The sequence below is a fragment of the Vicia villosa genome, linkage group LG2 (genome assembly GCF_029867415.1).
Source record: "Vicia villosa cultivar HV-30 ecotype Madison, WI linkage group LG2, Vvil1.0, whole genome shotgun sequence".
NCBI lineage: Eukaryota > Viridiplantae > Streptophyta > Magnoliopsida > Fabales > Fabaceae > Vicia > Vicia villosa.
The window spans coordinates 169,973,000-169,995,339 of NC_081181.1; the positions used below are offsets into that span (position 1 = coordinate 169,973,000).

The 22,340-nt window shown below is 35.4% G+C and overlaps 2 protein-coding genes across 2 annotated transcripts; one reads left to right on the forward strand and one right to left on the reverse strand.

Moving 5' to 3' along the window:
- The first annotated feature begins 13,393 nt into the window (after window positions 1-13,393).
- On the forward strand, window positions 13,394-14,452 carry LOC131650620 (uncharacterized). The gene has a single exon (XM_058920324.1). The coding sequence runs from the start codon at window positions 13,394-13,396 to the stop codon at window positions 14,450-14,452; it is 1,059 nt and encodes a 352-aa protein (XP_058776307.1).
- Window positions 14,453-17,408: 2,956 nt separating this feature from the next.
- Window positions 17,409-20,761, reverse strand: LOC131647399 (lysine histidine transporter 1-like). The gene is made up of 8 exons (XM_058917295.1): window positions 20,627-20,761; window positions 20,396-20,553; window positions 19,644-20,027; window positions 18,812-19,205; window positions 18,161-18,266; window positions 17,940-18,031; window positions 17,787-17,855; window positions 17,409-17,685 (listed from the first exon to the last, which is right to left on the reverse strand). The coding sequence occupies exons 2-8, from the start codon at window positions 20,551-20,553 to the stop codon at window positions 17,587-17,589; spliced, it is 1,302 nt and encodes a 433-aa protein (XP_058773278.1). The 5' UTR covers window positions 20,627-20,761; the 3' UTR covers window positions 17,409-17,586.
- Between the last annotated feature and the right edge of the window lie 1,579 nt (window positions 20,762-22,340).

Below are 22,340 nucleotides of genomic sequence, written 5' to 3' on the forward strand. Positions count from 1 at the left end.
TTTCTCGGAGATTAATTTGGATTAGTTTTTGTGAGGGATCAAAAAAATTTGATCAAAATCTATTGTTTGGGTAAAAAATATGGAAAATTGTTAAATGATGTAGATTTACGAAGTATTTTATTCAAGTTAAATCTAAGAAATTTCAGATAACATTAAAAAGTAAAAAATTTGAAATTTCTCTTTAACTCTATATAATGTAAATGTTAAATTTTTTATTATTAATTTTTCAAATTTTGCAATTTGGTCCTCATATTTCTTGAAAATTTCATATTTAGCCCCAAGTTTTCAAAAAATTATAAATAAGTTCTTAATAATTTTCAAATTTTCAAAAATTGTAAATTAGTCCCATTTTTTATAATTTAAATTTGACCCAAAAATTTTAAAATTTATGAAAAGGAGTCCAAAAATTTAACAATGAATCATTTTAATACTTAGCCCAAATAATAGAATTTAAAAACGAATGAGTTTCAATTGAATCATTTGAATTGTTTAAAATTTTAAATTTCTTAAAAATTCTCAATTATCTCATCCAAAGACACTCTAAGATGAGTCATTTTAATAAGGGAAATTAAATTTTAAATTTCTTAAAATTCTCAATTATGTCATCAAAATTCATTGTTTGGATAAAAAATATAGAGAATTGTTAAAATGATATAAATTTATGAAATATTTTATTCAAGTTAAATTTAAGAAATTTCAAATGACACAAAAAAGTGAAGAATTTGAAATTGCTCCTTCGGTCTATATAATATGAAAGACAAATGGTTTATTATTAATTTTTTAAATTTTGCAAGATGGTAGCCATATTTTATGAAAATTTTAAGTTCACCCCAAAATTTCAAACAAGTCCATTATAATTTTTAAATTTTATAAATTGATCCCTCAAAATTTCTAAAATTATAAATTGTTCCCTATTTTTCAAATTTTAAATTAGACCCAAAGTCTTTTAAAGTTTTTAAAAATGAACCCCAAAATTTGACAATGAATAATTTACTACTCTATTCAAATAGAAGAATTTAAAAAGGAAGAAATCTCAATTGAATCATTTAAATTGCTTAGAGTTATAAGTTTCTTAAAATTTTCAAATTACTCCATTTAAACACACTCTAAATATTCAATGTATCATACATCTAATTAAGATATGCTAAAAAAGTCTACTTCAATATTGAAAAATATGATTTGGGTCGATATGTGTTCTCCGTCAAAGGTAATTTGGGTCGATTTATGTGCACCTATTTGGGTTCATATTTTTTATGTTGATCATCTTCCAAAGTATTGTATAAATATTGATGTAGAATGGTCTCGGATGGGGATTGAATAGACATTTCCATTCTTTAAAAATTATTTTGAAAATAGTGTTTGCGAGCAAAATTTTGAAGAGCTTTTTGGAAGAGATTACGCTTATTAGATCAATGTTTAGATAAAATTAAAGGAATGAAGAAATGATGAAATTACTAAACAATAATTTTAGAGTTAACCTAAGCACATTCAAACAAAGACGTTTGAATATAACTTGGCTAACTAAGCGAACAATCTAAGATTACAATTTCCCAACATAATCAGTAAAAAGATTCATTCAGAAGACGAGATCTAATACAAAACGACGTTTAAACAAAAGTCTCTATTAGTAGGAATTAAACTTAACAAAATTCAAATTAAGACAATAGAATAAATCTAAAGCATACAAAATCTATACATAAAGTAAAAAGATAGAGTAAAAGACATAGTTCTCTTAGATTTATACAAGTTCGGTGTATCATCCTCGTTTGCACTCAATCCAATCTCCAATGGCAACCCATAAAAAGTTATTGTTGTCTTCCACTCTGAATTTTAATATGAAAATTTCTTTACCCATCTCTATATGGGGTCACCCCCAGCGAAAACTCCACTTTACCCCTGCTTCGGAAATGAATTTCCGAAGTATTTTTTTTTAAAATTTTTTCAGACTTCGGAAGTGCATCCCCGAAAACACCAAATGGGGGGTGTTTTCGGAGATGCATTTCCGAAAACACATTTTTTCAGATTTTGGGGGGTTTCGGAAATGAGCTTCCGAATTATGCAGAAACTGTGTTTTTTTTTATGTTTTTGGAAACAGTCTCGTATTTTTAATTAAAGGAAGACGACAAATAAAATAAGCGACATATAAACAGAAAATACTAATATGATAAAAATAGTAACATATACAAGCCGATCCAAATCCAAATAATAATAGTGTGCGAAAGAAAGATACAATTCGAAAACAAAAAAAAAATCCGACCACTACTGGGTATGCCTAACCCTCTCTCCCTGGGACCTCCTCTGCCGCCTGTATGCCGCCGCACGGTCCACATCAGTGACGATCATCTCCATCACGGCGACTGCCTCTGGACCACCCTGATGAACGACACCTCAATCCAACGCGTCCCGCCCAAGCATCTCTATCCGCTGGCAGATCGGCAGGAGATCAATGACGTGGTCATCCTCGGCCTGCTGGTTCTCCAGGATCTCCTCGTGTGCTGGCCTAGGAGCGCCGGGAGCGTCGGGTGTCAGCAGAGGATGTGACACCCGATAGAACCATGTGACGTATCCCTCTACACTGTGCCAGTCCTGGGTGACCCGAATGCGACGATATTCCTCCGGTACCACATGATGCTCTCAATCCTCAAATATGGCAGTGAGCTGCACTCAGGTCACTGTGTCGGGAGCAGCCTCAAAAGGTGACCTGGGTATCATCTGCACAAATCCGAACTGACGCATGCACCGCTCAAGGAGATACCGAACCATGGTGCTGGTCCCGCATGCCAACCAGCCAGAATATAAAGATATGCCGTCAAAGGGGACAATATGAGTGTAGTTGTTGAATGGCCTCCAAGTGACGTCATCATGCATCGTGCGGTCCAGGTACCCACGGTATGGTCCCACTGCATTGTTCCCCCTCTGAAGAACGTATCTGGCGGCCCTGGGCATGACATCATCGTAATCAGGAACAATGTGGAAGCCGTGGATGCGGGAGAAGTAAGAGATGATCCAGCTCTGAAACACAAACACGATAATGTATTAAAAATAAATACGAAACATAAATAAATACGAAACAATTAAAATGAAACGTACCGTAAGTAGTGTGCAGGATCCGGTCAACTGCCTCGTCCTCCAGTTGGAGACCTCATTCAGCTTCTGGTATAGGTATGCCAGAGTAGCTGCCCCCCAGTTCCACTAGTGAATGGTGGTCAAGTCCATGAAGTAGCGGAGGTAGGTCGTGTCGACGTACCTCGCACTCTTGTCCACAAAGATCGTAGCGCCTACCACATGCATGTACCAGCACCGGAGAGCGCAGCCACGGTGATAATGTGTAAATAGGTCGTCACCCGCATCCTCGGCTTCGGCCGCCGCCACCAGGTGGTGCTCGAAATAAGTGCTCAGTGTGGTGAACCGGATATGAGGCCCACAGGTCGTGATGCACTCAAAGTGAGCAACTTCGGACTCCATACCCAAATAGAGCGCCATCCACTCACTGGCTTCGATCCTCTGGATCCGGGAGTGGTGCAACAGCGCCCCCTGATCGGCAGGTGGTGAAGACACTACACATCATGCAAGGTGATCGTCATCTCCCCAACCGGTAAGTGGAAAGAAGACGTCTCCTTGTGCCACCGCTCCACAAAGGCCCCCTGCATGCCGTGGCTGATGGTGGAATACCCCGTCATGCAGAGCCCACTAAGCCATGAAGCTCTCACCGCGTCGTTAAACCACTCGGCAGTCGGTTTAAACAGAATGAAAACCTTCCGGGCATGGTTCACCATTTTCAACGACTCTCTCTCCTGTTACAAAGAAAAACAAATAAAAAAGTATGTTAAATAGACCGTTAAGAAAATATTGAATAAACGTCTAAATTATAAACGGTTAAATAATGTAGTCGGGCAAATTATAAAAAAATACCTCTCCCTCCCAAATACGCCGAGCGACGTGCTCGCGGTAGGTAATTACCTACCGCGAGCACGTCGCTCGGCGTATCTTATAGGGGGGCCTACCAGAGCGCTTTTTCCAGAAAAGCGCTCTTATAGGGGGGGTCTACCAGAGCGCTTTTTCCAGAAAAGCGCTCTTATAGGGGGGCCTACCAGAGCGCTTTCTGAAGCGCTTTTGTTACCTACGCCAGCGCTGGCTTTCACAGCGCTTTTAAGCGCTTTTAAAGCCCATAAAAAGCGCTTTTAAAGCCCCAGCGTGTTGTAGTGTAAGCAGCACATAAGTGTCACTGGGCCCTCCCAGGTATCCCTCCTCCTGCTCATCCTCCTCCTCGAGTGGAGGGTCAACATCCGGTACCTCCTGTGGCTCGTGGTATGACACTGCCACCTCCTCCTCCTCCTCCTCCTCCTCTCGCTGGCGGGAAGAAGATACCCGAGCCAGATGACTCCTCGATCCAGATGTAGAGGGTACCATCATCCATCTCCACGGGAATTCGCACACGTCGTCCCCGGTCCTGCCCCCGTCCCTGTATCGACGCCAACTGCGCCGCCGCCCGCTCGCGTCTAGCCGACGCAGTCTGGGTCTCTCTACCCTGTCTGATGCATGCTTGGTTGTCTGACATGTTCCTGAAAACAATTGAAATCGATTAATATGCGAGACAACACAAAGAACTAAAAAAAATTGCACTTCTGATACAATTCGGAAGTTCATTTCCGAAACTGGGAATGGAGGTGTTTTCGGAAATGAACTTCCGAAACACCCCTGCGAGGAAGTTTTTTGCAACTTCCATGGCAGACCCCAAAAACAAACTTCAAAACTATGTTTAATCATTCTAAACACCCTAAATATCAGTACCAACCTAACCTAATACATTTTTTGCTTTTTGTAAACACCCTAATATGAATTTTAATCATAGATCTAAAACTCGAAATGCTTACCGATTGAAGAGATTGGAGGGCTTTTGAATGTAGTATAGCAAGGTTATTGGAGCCTTTGATATAGCCTTGGATGTGTTTGCACAAAATTTCTCTAGGGTTGTGTTCGATGTTGAATTAGGGTAAATGAATGGGGGAGGGGGGCTGTTTTGCTTAATCTGCAAAACGCGCAATATTTCGGAAATGAACTTCCGAAATGGTGTTGTCGGAAATGCATTTCCGAAATAAGTCAAATTTTGAAAAAAAAAAGGCGCTTTCGGAGATGCATCTCCGAAAACACCTTTTTCTTGCATTTCGGAAATGCATTTCCGAAGTCAGGGGTATATGTAGTTTTTCACCAGAGGTGACCTAGAAGGTTGGGAGGTGGGCAAAGAATTTTCCTTTTAATATTTGTACCCTTTAGTACATATGATAATGACATATCAAAGTTGAAATACTTAAAAATAACTACTAAACTAAACACTTTTATTTCTTGATTCTCCTTCAATAACTCCCAGTCCCAAGGTTGCAGTAACTCCAAGAGAGAGAGAGAGAGAGAGAGAGAGAGAGAGAGAGAGAGAGAGAGAGAGAGAGAGAGAGAGAGAGAGAGAGAGAGAGAGAGAGAGAGAGAGAGAGAGAGAGAGAGAGAGAGAGAGAGAGAGAGAGAGAGAGAGAGAGAGAGAGAGAGAGATTTGTAACTAATTTTCTCAATAGACTCAAATGTTCAATGTGTGTTAGAAATAAACTGAAACTTCACTTTTTATATACAAGTGCAAATTGCAAATGCAACTTAAACTAAAACTAATATGAAATGTAAGATTTGAGTTTGAATTACATTTCAACACTGTTTTACAATACATATTTTTATGACAATTTAAATACATAAATGAATTTAATAATTGAAAGTTCTAGTATTATAATTAAATTGAAAATATTTGAATCTATAAATAAATGTCTTAAATTATATTAAAAAGAGACATTTGCGTGAACACATCATTCATTTAGAAAATTTCTTTACCCACCTCCCTATGGGGGTCACCTCCAGCGAAAAACCAAAACTGCCCCTGCTTCGGAGATGCATCTTCAAAGTTATTTTTTTTTTTGAATTTTCATACATTTCGGAAATGAATCTCCGAAAACACCAAAAAAGTGGTGTTTTCGGAGATGCATCTCCGAAGTTAAAAAAATTTAAAAACGTGAATATTTTCGGAAGTTCATTTCCGAAAATATTCCTGCATATACAAATTTCCCTCCTTCACTATTTCATCATTTTTCTCCAAAACATCTCAAAACCCTCTCCAAAACCCAATCAATCTCCATCCATTTTTTGCCCTAAAATCAAGTTTCAAACCGTTATCACGTTAAAGGGAGCATAGAAAGCTACAATTTCAGGTAAACATCACTCATTTCATCCCCTATTTAACTACATTGATTGATAAATTTTATGCTGAAACTGATATGGTTCGGAAGTTCATTTCCGAAATATATTACCTAATAAATTTCCGAAATGAACTTCCGAAATATGCCCTGGCAGTTAAAAAAAACAGTTTTGGCCAAGTTTGCTAATTTATTCATTTGTTAGGTATGGTGCATCCGGACAACATTGTGCGAGACGATGGAGTATTAGTTCCGGAAATTGTCATTGTTAATAACGATCCGGTTATTGACGTTACTCCTATGATCAATGCGGTCGATGTTCGGCAACATTTTACAAATGATCGGAGCTTCGGTAGTCGCGAACAATTGATTGATTGGGTTTGGAAGGAAGCTAACAAACATGGATTTGGAATTGTTATTTTAATGTCGGACAACGGAAATAGTAGGCGGAAAGCTTTCGTTGTTTTGAATTGCGAACGGGGTGGTAGTTATGTACAATCAAACCGGGTGCTAAAACACGAGGACACGGGATCGAGAAAGTGCGGGTGTCCGTTTAAGTTGCGTGCTACTCGGAGGGTTGATGATTTGTGGCGATTAACCGTAATTTGTGGAATTCATAATCATGCCTTGGATGTCAAGTTACACGGACATCCAATGGCGTGTCGTTTGTCCCGCGAAGAGAGGAATGTGATATCGGACCTAACGATAGTCAAAGTGGCGCCTCGTAACATACTTGCCGATTTGAAGCGTAAGAATCCGGATAGCGTTTCAAATATCAAGCAAGTTTACAATGAACGGCACAATCTCAAAGTATTGAATATGGGCCCTCGGTCGGAAATGCAACAACTTTTGAAACTACTAGACGATAACAAATATGTTTCAAGCTTCCGAACCTCCGAGGATAAAGTTACGGTGCGTGATATTTTTTGGACTCATCCCGAAAGTATCAAATTATTCAACACATTTCCAACCGTTCTAGTCATGGATTCGACGTACAAGACAAATAAATATAGGCTTCCGCTTCTAGAGATAGTCGGTGTGACCTCAACGGACAAGACTTATTCGGTGGGGTTTGCTTTTTTGGAGTGTGAAAAAGAAGACAACTTTACGTGGGCCTTGGGAATTTGCAAGTCTTTGTTAGTTGATCAAGAGGTTATGCCAAACGTCATTGTCACCGATCGGGACAATGCTTTGATGAATGCGGTCGATACCGTCTTTCCGACATCTACCGCTTTACTTTGCCGATATCACATAACTTGCAATGTGAGAAGCAAGTTGAAACCCGCGGTTGGGACAAAAGATAGGCCGGATGAAAATGGTAAAGTTATCAAAGCCGGTGTTGTGGTTGATAGGATAATGGCGGCATGGAGGGAAATTTTGGATGCATACTCCGAAGAGGTGTATACCGAGAAATTGGTACACTTTAGGTCTTTGTGTGGTTCCATTAAGACTTTTTGTCATTACGTCGAATCCACCATTCTTGACAAAGTTAGAGAAAAAGTCGTGTGCGCTTGGACAAATCGGGTTAGACATCTTGGTTGCACCATGACTAACCGAGTTGAATCCGCACATGCGGTCTTCAAGAGGTGGTTGGGTGATAGCGAGGGAGATTTGTGTCGGGGATGGGACACCGTCAACCAAATGCTCCAAAATCAACACAATGAAATTCAAACATCGTTCGGTCGGAGCAAGACGGTTATGGAACACCGGTATAAGGGCCAAATTCTATTCTCCCAATTGATTTACAGCATATCTCGAACGGGTTTGAATTTTTTGTTTCATGAAGCTAAGCGGTCGGAGACCACGGGGACGGATAGTTCATTATGTGGGTGCACCATTAGAAAGACATACGGCCTTCCATGTGCTTGTATACTTGCAAAAAAGAAAAAGTTGAATTCACCCATACGCATGGATGAGGTAGCCGACCATTGGAAGAAACTTCGTTTTGATGATTTTGACCCGCCGAAAGAAAATGACTCCAAAATCACCATCTCCGACGAGTTGGAAGTGATAATTGAGAAGTTTGCTAAAGCGGACGACACAACAAAAATGCATATAAAAGAACAATTGCGAAAGATCGCATTTCCGGAGACCACCGATTTGAAACCGCCATCTCAACCGGTTAAGACGAAAGGTGCACCGAAAAAGTCCAAAATTACACAAGATGAAACGTAAACAAAACGATCTCCTTCCTACTTTGAACATGTTGATGCATCGTTCCCGGAAATTCATGAGACACCTAAGTCCAAGTGTAGTGGTAACAAAGGTGCCCGTATTTCGAAGCCACCTCACACACCGCCGATAAAAAAATCACCCATTGTCTACATTGATGAGATGCTACTTTTTATGCACAAATATATCAATAACATCGTTGATGTTGGAGGCGACGACAATTGTGGATATCGGGCCGTTGCGGGTTTGCTCGGTAAAGGGGAAAATAATTACACTTTAGTCCGACGGGAACTTATTGCGGAGTTGACTTCGTATCGGGACATCTACGGCCGACTATATGAAAATCAAGAAAAGTTTGCGAAAATTCATGATTCACTTGTTCCATCACTTACCGGTATCGCTCTAGTCTCGAAGTGGATGTCATTCCCCGATATGGGTCATCTAATAGCAAGTGCATATGATATTGTATGCGTCGATTTGACGAGGTTTGGACTAAGTGAGACTTTCTTTCCACTTCATAGTCGACCGCCATTGGACTCGTCGGGCCGGATCATATGCATCGGGTATCTACGATCGCGGCACTTCGTCCAAGTGTTTTTGAAACCGGGGTATCCTATACCGGCTACTTGTTGTCAATGGACCGCACATCGTTCAAATGAGGCGGAGACTTGGCCGGATCCTTTCGTTTCAAGAATGGCGGAGTTTGAAGAAATGATGAGCCAAGAGCGCGAGCAAAATAGAGAGCGGTCGAAAAACGTGCCTATTTTGGACTTAGGATCCACCGATTGGTTCGGTGAATTTTAGTTCGTTCCGGATCGTTTTTGGTTTGTAATGACCATTTTTGTATGTATTGTTGTTTATCATATAAAATCGGACCGATTCAATACATATATAATATAAGTATGTTTTATGTCATCTTTGTCTAATTTATGTTTAATGTACCTTCCATTTGTTCAATTTACACAACACACTAAGTAATCAACAAAATGCAAAATTTATGTCTGTTTCTGCATAATTCGGAAATGAACTTCCGAAATATACATCTCTGCCTCCTATTTTCGGAAGTTCATTTCCGAAAAGTCCCCTGAGGCAGGATAAGGTTTGTTGGGCCATCAATGTTCCAATAAGTCTATAAATACTACACCCTCTTCTTCATCCTCTTCACACCACAAAACACAAATGACACAAACCTACCCCCACCTAGCATTCGTGTACTTTGAAACCGGCTACCCGATGCCGTTCCAATTTCGCTTCTCGCGCGACATGCCGTTTGCGGAGTTGATACCGTCGCTCAACACGCTTTTGCACTATCTCGAGAATCGAAAGGTTGTCAAGCTCGAGTACCGCTCGCCATCGCTTAACGACGAGGGAGGCATTAAGTTCACACCTTTTGAGATCAAGAACGACGAAGATTTAGCGGTTTTGTGGACAACGTTCGACCGATTTTCTTCGAAAGGCCCGATCGAGTTGGACGCGAAACTTCAAAGATCGGCGGACGACGTTATCAAAATGTTGACTCATCCCCACCTACCCGTGTTCAACAATATGTAACTTTAATTTTCAGTAATATTATCGTTGTAATCTTCACCCGATTAAATAAAGCGAATCGTTGTTGTTTTTCATTTTTCTTCTGTCCGGACATAAATTCGGAGGTTCATTTCTGAATTCCCTCAAGGGGGGTGCGTTCGGAGATGAACTTCCGAAAACACCACATTTTCTGAAAAGTAACTTTATTTCGGAGATGCATCTCCGAAATCAATATTTTATATTAAAAAAAAACACGTTTTCGGAGATACATTTCCGAAAACACCTTTTTTTACAAAAAAAGGACCTTTCCGAAAATGAACTTCCGAAACAAGGGGTAGTGTGGTAAATTCACCAGGGGTGGGCAAGAAGGTTAGGAGGTGGGTGAAGAAATTTTCTTCATTTATGTTGTATGCAAAAGATAACTTATGGACTATTTTATAAAATCATTCTATACTAGTAATATGGAAATGATAAAATTAATAAATTAGGAAAAAGATTATTTTATAAAAAGTAAAGGCAAATTACGTTTTTTAGTCCCGTATATTAACATCAGGATTCATTTTGGTCCATTAATTTTAAAAAATTTCATATTGGTCCCATAACTCTTCAAAATGTGTCATTTTAGTCATTTTTGTCATATTAACGACCAATTTTTGAGTTTTTCCATATTTAATATGACAAAAAGACCTAAAATAATACCTTTTGAAGAGTTAAGGGACTAATATGAAACATTTTGAAGTTAAGAGACAAAAATGAACTCCGGAGTTAATTTACGGAAAAAAAATATTTTGCCAAAAGTAAATAACATAATTAAAAAATCTTAGATACTTCATAGATATTGTAAAATCATGGCTAAAAAAATTTACAATTTGTGATCGGAGAGTATAATTTTTTAAGAGAAAAATTCAACCAACACTCTCCCGATGAATTTAGGTCTCCTTCTTCTTAAAATTAATCTCTAAGTCTGATTTTTGAATGTTGTTGTGTTATATTTTAATAAAGTCATTCAACAAGCCTAGATAAAAAAATTGAAACTAATTTTACTAAAAATAAATTGAAGTAATTTCCTACACTTTGTTCTTCCATTAGTGCATAAAGTACTTTTTACATTGGGCGAAAAATACTTTTTACATCGGGCGAACAGTACTTTTTACATCGGGCCTGTGCCCGATGTAAAGCCAAAATATGTAATAAGTCAGAGACATTTTACATCGGGCCTTGCATACCACATCGGTTGTATTCAGATGTCTGATGTGAAAAATAATGCAATTATTTTATAAAAAAATAGGGTTAAATAAGTTTTTGATCCCTATAAATACTGCAGTTTCATTTTAGTCCCTCATGAGTTTTGGCAACGGTTTTAGCTGGTTTTGACAATGTTTTTTTTTTTTGTAAAAATCGTTGCCTAAAGGCATGGAGGGACTAAAAATAAAAACGGTAATATTTATAGACCAAAAACTTATTTAACCCAAAAAAATGTACGCTATATTTTACATCGGTTGTCCTGTCTGCCCGATGTAATAGATAGTTTTTACATCGGTTTTCCACTTTGCCCGTTGTAATAGATAAGTTTTTACATCGGTTTTCCATTTTGCCCGCTGTAATATGTTTTCTGCTTTTAAGCGTATAATAGTTGTTTTTCCTATTTTAACCTGTAATTTTTTTTGAACCTAATTTTTCATATAAGTTTAAAATACCACACAGACCAAAGTTAGGTCGCTATTTTGCACATTTTTCCCACAACATACAAACCACATTTAGGTCACTATTTTCATATTTTTCTAACCAGTGAAGGTTATAATTTCATTGCACCAAATAGCTAAGATATATATATATATATATATATATATATATATATATATATATATATATATATATATATATATATTCTTCAAAATTTACAAAAGTATTAATCTAGGATACACAAGTTTACAAAATTATAAGAAAGTTTTCACACAGTGGACTACTACAAAATAATAAAACAACAAATATCCAACCATTTAAGTCCTTTAGCACACTTGAAATACCAACATGCATCCACGAGAAGATGAGTTGTAGCTTCTGAAGACAACACCAAAATTACATTTGCTTAGAATAAACAATAACACTAATTAACGTCAGCACACAACACCAAAGTCAAGAAACTAGCTCGAATCAGAAATATAGACAATTCCATATAACTCACCAGATAAAGCTTAATCTTTATATAACTCAAAGAAACATTTTTCCCAACGGAGTCGCAAATCATACAAATCATATTGTGTTAATTCTGTAGGATCATCAAATACCTACAATACGTAAATAATAATATAGAGTTATTCTTTGAAAATTCACATTAAGTTTTAAAACGCAAAGTAAATAACAAATTAAAGTTATTTTATTACCTGCATCCAAGATTCGTGATATTGGCAGAGACAATATCCAACATATTTTTCATCACATAGTACCCACAATCATAAGAGTTATATTGTTTCCTTGTCTACAATTGAACGACATAATTAGTGAATAATTATCATAAAATTAAATATAAAATTATAATTTACATCACACTTACATTTGGCTGAAGCCATGTAGCCTTTTTTCTATTGCCATTTGCAAATTGACGTACCTCAAAAGCACTAATTCAGAAAAAAATCCATATAAAACCACATAAAATATAAAATTACTTTTGCAAAAATTTATGTATATATATATATATATATATATATATATATATATATATATATATATATATATATATACTATATTATAACAAAATTCACATAAAAGATAAACTTACGTTGTAACAATTTTTTTCGTGGCTTTATCAATTTCCCGATGAAGTGAACAAAAGACGACCATAGTATTGTCTCTTGGACACATGACTATTAATTGCCAATGTTGTCTGTACGTGTGCGTGGAAACACAAAAGTCACATAAAATATCTATGTTATCAATATTAAAATATAGAAAATAGAATTTCATAAAAACTTACCGATGAACAAGAGGTATTCCAACATTAGCTTATCTTGTATGTATTTTTTAACACCTACTATATATTTCGGCATAAGATGTGGGTGGAGGTGATAAATAAAATAAAGGGGCGGCTTTCTTCTTGGAAGGGTAAGAACATATCGATGTGAGGTAGAGTTACTCTTGTAAACTCGGTTTTAAATACAATCCCAACTTTCACCTTATCTTTCTTCAAAGCTCCGGGTAAGGTGATCCAAGAGATAAGAAGGCTTCAAAGTGATTTTTTATGGGGAGGGAGCTTTGATAAAAAGTGCATTCATTGGGTGAAGTGGAAGTATGTGTGTAGACCGAAAGAGAAGGGAGGGCTTGGAGTGAGAGATGTGGTGGAAGTAAACAAAGCTCTTCTCTTGAAATGGAAGTGAAGAATTTTGAGAGAGGATAATGCAATTTGGAGTAGATTTATTTCTTTGAGATATCATTGTCCCAAACTCAAGATGCAAGCTTCTAACGGAGACATGAGTAGAAATGATGATTCAATTTGGTGGAGAGATATTACCAAAAATAATTTGATTGATGACTTTGTTGATAGCGGTTTCTCCGGGTGTTTTTCGTGTTGTTGTAAAAACGGTAAAAATATTCTTTTTTGGCATAGTTTGTGGTTGGGTGATCAATCTCTTCGCGAGCTTTATCTGGATTTGTTTGATATGTCAACCATAAAAAATTGTGCGGTTGCGGATGTGTTGATTTGGAATAACGGTAAGCACTATTGGGAGTTGGAGGCTTTATTCCGTGGAGGGGATGCCACTGTTTTTTCGGACGGGGCTGCCACTGATTTTTCGATTGGGGCTGCCACTTTTATAGCGGTTGCGGCTGTTCGGGGGCTGTCCTGTTGGCCCCGTTTTTGTGCCGACGTAAACTCTTACATTCCAATTGAATTGGAGAAGGATAACTTTGTGTGGCGCATTAATCCGGGAAAGGAGTTTTCGGTAAGTAGCGTTTCAAATATTATTAATGATTCCAAATCTTTTGTTTGGCCAACCCACTTGTTTATTTTGTTGAAAGTGATGTGGGAGCTAAAAATTCCTCCTAAAATTAAAGTTTTTGCTTGGAGATTCTTCATTGAAAAAATTCCTTCCAAAGATGAGTTGTTGAAAAGAGGAGTTACTAGCATCTTAAATAAGGATTGTGTGTTTTGTGGAAACCATCCGGAAGTGATTTCTCATCTCTTTTTTAATTGTCATGTGGTGAAAGAGATTTGGAAAAACATGTATGGTTGGTTGGGCATTAAGGAGGTCTTAAACGGAGTAAATTTTTTGGATTTTGGCGTCATACAAGATAAAGTGAAAAATGCTAATCATAGGTTGAAGATAAACATAGTTTGGATTGCCATTATTTGGTGCATTTGGCTCATGAGGAATTCCATAATCTTCAAGGGGGAAGCTTTCTGCTGTGATGTGGTTTGTTCCAACATCATCTTCCTATCGTGGAGATGGTTGTCTTTTGGTTACTCTAAGTTTAGTGCCATTTATTATGAATGGTTTAAACTTCCTTTATCTTGTTCAAAGGCTATTTAGCGTCTCTTTGTAGGGTTGCACCCCTAGTGCGAGCTTTATAATAAATTGCTTATTTTAAAAAGTCATTATATATACACATAGTAGGGTCCATAATTTCATATTCTTCTGATGTGGAATTATCAATACATTCACGATGAATATACCTGAATAATTTTAAAATAAACATTTGATTCGAAGTGATGAGAGATATAACCTATTAATAGATATTGACAGTAATAAAAAAAAGAAAATCTACTTACATGCACCAAACTTGCAGAGTAAACACGTCAAGCCAATTAAAATACATTAACATGTCTCTGATACACTTAGCTGACATTAAAAAATAAATGGAATATTTACAATGACCTAATTCTATTTACAAGTGGTTGTCAGCCATATTCACAACCATGAGTAACAATCTCTGAACATCGTCAACTTCCACGTCTTTTGTGCTTTCTTTTGCAGCTGAACAACTTCCTTTTCTGCTTCCTTTGACAACTTCCATTTTTTCAATGCATTTATTATTATCTGTGCTTTGCGATAAACCCATAGACTTAAGTGTCTCCATAAAAGATTGTTACAACGCCTTACGCTCTTCAACCAACTTTTGATCAAAATCAGCTCTAAGTCTTGCTTCCAATTGTGATGAAAGTTGTTCAAGTTTTTCATTTACATCTATATGTTGTCCTTGACGTGAAGACGACCTTCCAAAGTAAGTGCTTTGTTTATGTTGTCTTCACCTCGTAATAACAACTTGGCAGTACATTACCTTCTGGAAGCATTTATGTCAACAATTCAAGCAATTCGGTAAAACTTTTGTCCTTCCACCCATTAATTGCTTTCAGAATTAAACAATTTTAACACGGTTGACAAACGTGTAAAATTTGTGCATCCCGTGTACAAAGGTGTATCCTTGTCATTGAATAAACTATCATACGCATGTGCCCCCTTAAACGAATCTTGTCCAATATCACGCATCATGTCTTACAAACGATCATCCATTTCTACACTAACATTATCTCTTTAGGACACATTTGAGTTTCTACTACTTCACTGTGCCATATCCATTGTGTATAACTTTGACAAATCCCTTCACAAATTAGATGATCCATGATTTCTTTCTTACTAAGTTTTGGTTCATGATTTGCACCACGAACACATGGACAGAGAAAAGTGTAGGAAGACTTTCTTTAGCATTACTTTTAGGAGTAGGAAGATCTTTTTTTAGCATTACTTTCAGCAAACTGTAGAAATTCCATCACTCCATGTTCGTACTCAACACTTAATCGATTAGCTCTCATCCAACTATGATCCATACCTATGTTCCGAAATTAATGCATACATTATTAATGATTATGACGCCTATAGTTGATATTAAAAATTTGTCCAAAATGCGGGGGTACAGACATTATTTCTAATGAAATTATTTCATGTTTAGCTTTAGTACTCATTTATTTAAAGCATGAAACATCATTGTTTAGCCACATCTAATGCGGCATAAAAATTACTTGGTATTTGCATGAAAAATTACTAGCAGCAATCAACTATTCAACCCGGTGTAAGACATAAATATAGAATTGAAGTTTAAGGAAAACATATTAGTTAGTTGTTAATAAGTGCCTGGACTAAACTGTTTATATTTAAGAAGAAAGTAAAAAATGGTTTCAAACATGCTAAGTTAAGGTACCTGGAGAGTAGCTGGAGTAACTATCAATGATTTTATCTCGGAAAGCTGAGTATAATCAAAGGAGGCCCCTCTTTATATGGAGATATTGCTGCATCAATGGTAGCAACAATTATTGATGACAACTATGAGTGCCTTAAAAACTATTGTTGAATGAAGTTTTGATTCAATTTTGAGAAACATTGGTTGAATCAGAACGGTATATCAACATCATCCAGCATATGGTGCAAATTTTCAGTATAAACCTGTGATACTATATAGTATAAACATATACAACAATGTGCATTTCTACAACTAAAAACTACAAAATCAAGAGAAGCAATGCATAATAAAATTAAATCACAAAATTGATTTTCATATTTTCATAAACAACTAAAAAAGTTAACATTGGTTGAATTAGAACGATATATCAACCGCATCCAACATATGGTGCAAATTTTCAGTATAAATCTATGATACTATATAGCATAAACATATACAACAATGTGCATTTCTACAACTAAAAACTACAAAATCAAGAGAAGCAATGCATAGTAAAATTGATTCACAAAGGAATTACATGATTCACAAAGCTACCACTATCAGTATAACTATATATATATATATATATATATATATATATATATATATATATATATATAACATGTAGATGTTGACAAATCTAACAATCTGTTATGCATATTTCCAAACTCACAAAAAAACAGAAATTTATGTTATAAGCTTTATCTTCAATGAGGCGGTCGCGGTCGACACAAAGGAGGGAGGGATAGATGCCATTCGGCGAACGAACGGAGGCGGTTGCGGTCGGAGAATGAACGTAGCGGTGACGACGAAACAGAGGTGGCCGGCGAACGGCACAAGGGAGGGAGTGGTGACGGCCAACAGCAGTTTCGGTGGAGGGGGTGGTGACGACGAGCAACAGTTTCGGCGGAGGAAGAGATGCAGTTTTGGCAAAGAAAGAAGAAGCAGTTTCGGCAGAGAAAGAAAGAGTTTCACGTGAAATATTTTTTTGATTGTACGTATTAGGGTTTAGAGAAAAATATTGGAGACCTTTCCTATCGAGTTTACTACTGGCCCGATGTAAACGTGATGCTAATAGAGTTTTCCCATCAGTTTTCCATTCGGACCGATGTTAAAGCTCACCCGCTCTACCATCGGGTTTTTCAAGGGACCGATGCATAGGCCCTTACAACATCATTTCACACCGGTTCTAGATAAAAACCGATGTAGAATCCTTTAAATTAAAATTTCGTTTTTATTACGAAACTTCCACCGTATTTTTTTTCCCATCAGTGCAAATAAGTGCCTGATATAAAATCATGTAACCAAATATTTTTTTTAGTAGTGTTCCATTGAACCTCAAAGTGTGTTCAATCATGTACATTGAAAATGAAAAATAGATAAAGCATAGAGAAATATATTTATATGACACCTTCTAATAAACAATTCAAGTAAGTAAGAAGTAAGAAGATTATGTGTAAAATTTATAAGTCTTGGCTTCAAGTATGATACTCCTCAAAGCTCCAATAGGTGCTAAAATAATTATGCATAAGCCAAACACAATACATATCTGTAATAAATAGATCAAAGAAATTAAATTAATATAAACTTGAAATTCTTAAAAAATTATTAAAAAATTGAAGGTAAAAATATATATTCAAAGACACCTACCCAATTAATATACCAAGACAAGCTGAATCTCTTTGGTTTATAGATTTTAAGCCATATGATACATGGAAGCTGGAAATTCAATAAATTAAAAAGTTGAGCAAGATGAATAATAATAATTATATGAAAATAATAATTTACAATTGTTTGGCTTACAAAGTATGTTGTTGGAGTGACGGCAAATCCTCCAACAAATCCTAGTAGACCGCCAAAAAATGGAAAAGTAATGGCAATAAACATTGTGAATGCTGAAAAGAAAACATATTATCAATAGACATAATGATATTAAAGTCGAGAAAGAATAGCATTAAGAGTTCTATTGTATCAACATTTATCATTGAAAAGGAAAGTTATATGCTAGACTTTATTCCACTTACCAACATATACATTACGTACAACAAAACGAAGGATTGTACTCGGCTTAAAATTCAATTTCTTCACAAGCACACTTTCAAGCATATCAAACATTGGCATTGCAAAAACCTACACCAACAATCAAAATATGAAATTAATTGTTAAGATAGAATTGTAACTTTAACATTTGTCATAGAAATGAAGAATGAGTTATTGAACATAGTTTTTTCCAATGGTCACTCTTTTAGTCATAATAATTTTAATGACTAAATTATTCTGCCCAAAAGTAATAATCAATATAACAAAATATTTAAGTTGTTCTTAAAATGAAATTTTGTATATTGTTGTCGTAAGAATAAGATATTCTCTACGTTCAATTAGAAAAATTAATCTCTTAAATTGAAAAGAATTAAAATGGACGAAAAGACTTAATCGGTTGAAAAATGACTTTGTCGTCTACAATAATCTTTTCCGATTTTAAAGATTAAACTCTATAGTTGCACGTGAAGGATACTCAAATCATACAAATTTTAATTTTAAGGACTAGTTCATAATTTTGTTAACTATGATCTTGACCTAATTACCTGATTTTACAAATTTATCAAATAAATTTTAAGAAATCATTAACTTAAAATAATTACACGTTCACAAAATTTAATAAAAATGAATTTTACCTGATAGCTTCCAATTACATGAAAAACAACAAACAGGTTAGCCATTGCAATAAGCCATGATGGTTTCTCTAAAGAGATGAGAATATTATCCTTAACTTCATTACCGAACATCCAATAACCAATAATAGCAACAGGCCAATAACACAAAGCAACAATGATGTAGGAAACAATAACTCCTCTCCACATTGAAACCTTGGATGGTTTTTCAGGTGTTGATGGAATTGTAGCTTGAATTTCTAACACCACACTGTGTCCAGCATAAGCAAAAGCAACTGCGCCAACTGCGTTTAAGAAATTAAAGATGAAATCTGTGGTAGTTTTAGCTGTGTTACTATATTTGACATTTTCTTGTATTCCTTTATGTGCACTAGCAGTCCAAGCAATTGTAGAATAACTGTAGTGAAATACAAAACAAAAAAAAAACTTATTTCATTATTTAGCAAAACTTAAATTAAATAATATGTCCATTTGTGGTTAGATTATAGAGAAAATATTCCAACAAATTAACAAAAGAAGAAAGATACTACAACAATATCACAATGGCAAATAGATAATGGTATTATTAAGTTGGAGATACTTGAAGAACATTAATTTATCCTTAAATCCTAAAATTTTGTCACATTCATCATGTAAAGAGAGTTTGTTTTGTTTTGCATATATAAAAATAACAAAAAGAATAGAAAGCAGTTGATTAAGATCACATGTCATTAAGGAAATAATTTGTATACTTTTACATGAAATACAAATTAAAAACAGTATATATTTACAGAAATAAAAAATATACTTAAACTTAAAAATTAAAAATTTAGAGAATAGAAAGAAGTTGATATACCCAATAGACATGATTGCTGCAACCAAAGATACACCAGAAATAGAGTTGAAGCTAGGTAGATGAGATAATACAAAATGAGCAGAGGCAAATATCATAATAAAAAATGTCAATTTAATCTTTTTGCAATTTGGACACAGTGTATCATGAAACTTCTGCAATGATGTACCCCCTGTTACCATGTAAACAATAGTTCCACCAAGCATCACTACAACTTGTTGAGGCACCACAATATAAAGACCTAACTTTTCTCCAAATGCATGTTGACCTAATTCATGGTATCTATCAAAACGTTTTCCAGGAACCATTTCATGCATCTCAACCATTTGCCATAATGTGTATAATGTGATGATCCATGAAAGTATAAGTAAAGTCACACCTGGCCCCCTGAAAACAGTACAAAAAAAAATACTAACTGAATTATAACTTCTCTCTAAATTAGTAACAACTCTTTATAAGAGATAGTTCAAATTTGTTAAAAGTAATTATTTTAATTTTGCTAACCTTTATATATCTATTATAGAGCATTGAGATTTTCAAGTTTGTTTATCTATTATAGAGCATTGAAATTTTCAAGTTAACAAACCTAGGCTAGGCGGTTTGATGCATCTTAAAAATCAATCGATCAAACACTATGCAATTTTTGTTTATTCAAGTAAAGTAATCATAAATTTGAAAACTCAAATTAAATTTTTTCTTTTATATTTTATTCTAGAGAATATTTCACTTGAAAGTTAGGTTTAAAATTAATATACCATCCAAGTTGTGACATAGCATAGGGGAGACCAAGAACACCAGCTCCAACCATAGCAGTTACATTGTGAAAAGATGAGTACCACCATTTTGCATTCCTATCCGAATTAATTGGAAGCCACTCTTCGATTTCTCTCGCCCTCTCCGATTTTCCTTCCATCTATTCAAATTATAACAATATACAAGTTTTTAAATGAGATTAGGCTAGAAAAAGTAGAAAGAGAGAGACTTACAGGTTGGTGGTGACTGATGAGGAAGAAGAGTACTAGGTCAGTATATTTCTTTCCCTCAAATTTGAAAATAACAAACAAGTCTATTATTTCTCTCTCAAATTCTAAATTTCAGCATTCTTTTTCCCTATAATTCTGTGAAACGCGAAACGTATTCTTTTAGTAATCTAAATTCTAGGAGTATCTAGCTGGGCTGGTTTCTAGCTCATATATTTGGCTTCATTGGATGTTGGTGGGCCAATATTTGATTGCGACTCTTGATTAGGGGAGGAATTATTTGGCAAGTTTTAAATTTTACCTTACACCTACGTAATACTAAAAATACTAAAAGTATCCTAATCCTATTTATTCTTTTCATTATCAACGCGTGAAAATTTTTCTCTGGTAGGTTATTCAAAAATTTTGGTATGCATTTTCATCAATATTTTTAAAAATTCCATGCGTAACAAGTTTTATTGGTTTTTCTTTTAAAAAGTCGGAAATAAAATAAATTTTTTTTTGGATTTTTAAAGATTCGGAAGTGATTGTGAATTTATTGGCATTTTTGAAAAATTTGGTGCGTGACAAATTTATCAATTTTTTCAAAAAATCTGAACATGAAATAAATAAATAAAATTACTGGATTCGGCATTGACCATATATTTACCAGTATAGAAATGTATAGAAATGTGCTTGAATAACTACATCTCGAACTATTGATTTAACATTTAGACCTTGAATAACACTTCCTTCCGTGTCAGCATGACAGGACTTTGGAATTCTTATAGAATTTGCTTAAGACAAATAGTTTGTACAAAACTCAACAGCTTCTTCTATGATGTACCTTTCAACAATTCAAGCTTTCGGTCGGTGATAATTCTTCATATATCCTCTAAAGATTTTCATATATCGCTCTTTGGATACATCCACCTTAAATAAACTGGACTACAAAATCTGATTTCTTTGGCTAGATGAACAAGTAAGTGAACCATAATGTCAAAAAATTATGGAGAAAAATACATCTCCAATTGACATAAGATCATGGCAGCCTCATCTTCTAATTCATCTAACTTTTTAGAATCAATAACTTTATTACATGGCATTGAAGAATAAGCACAATCTCCTTATAGTTACTCTAACATTTTTTGGTAGGATCACATGGATAGCCACTGGTAGAAGTTGTTGCATAAATACATGACAATCATGAGATTTTAAACCAATTCACTTGAGGTCTTTCACTGATAAAAGTTTCATGATGTATATTGAATAACTTTGGGGAACTTTAATACCATGCAAACACTCGCAAAAAAATTTCTTTCCTTTTTAGATAGAGTGTGACATGTTGGTAGCAGATAAGTTCTTTTTCCTTTCTCTATTGGAGCCAACTGTTTTTGTATACCCATCGCTTCCATGTCAAGACGAGAAGTCTTACTATCTTTAGTCTTTTCTGGAATGTTTAGAAGTGTACCAATCAAACAATCACACACATTTTTCTCCATGTGCATCACATCAAGACAATGTCTAACATAAAGACTTAACCATTATGGAAGATCAAAGAAGATATACCTCTTTTTTCATATATTTTTATCAATTGGCCTTTTTTCTTTTTCTCTTTTCCCAAGGACAATGTTGATGTGTTCCTATCTTTGATAAACTTCATCACTGGTTAAAGGTTCAGGAGCCTTTTCAAACTTTTGCTCTCCATTAAAAGCATCCAGCAATCTACGATAAGGATGAT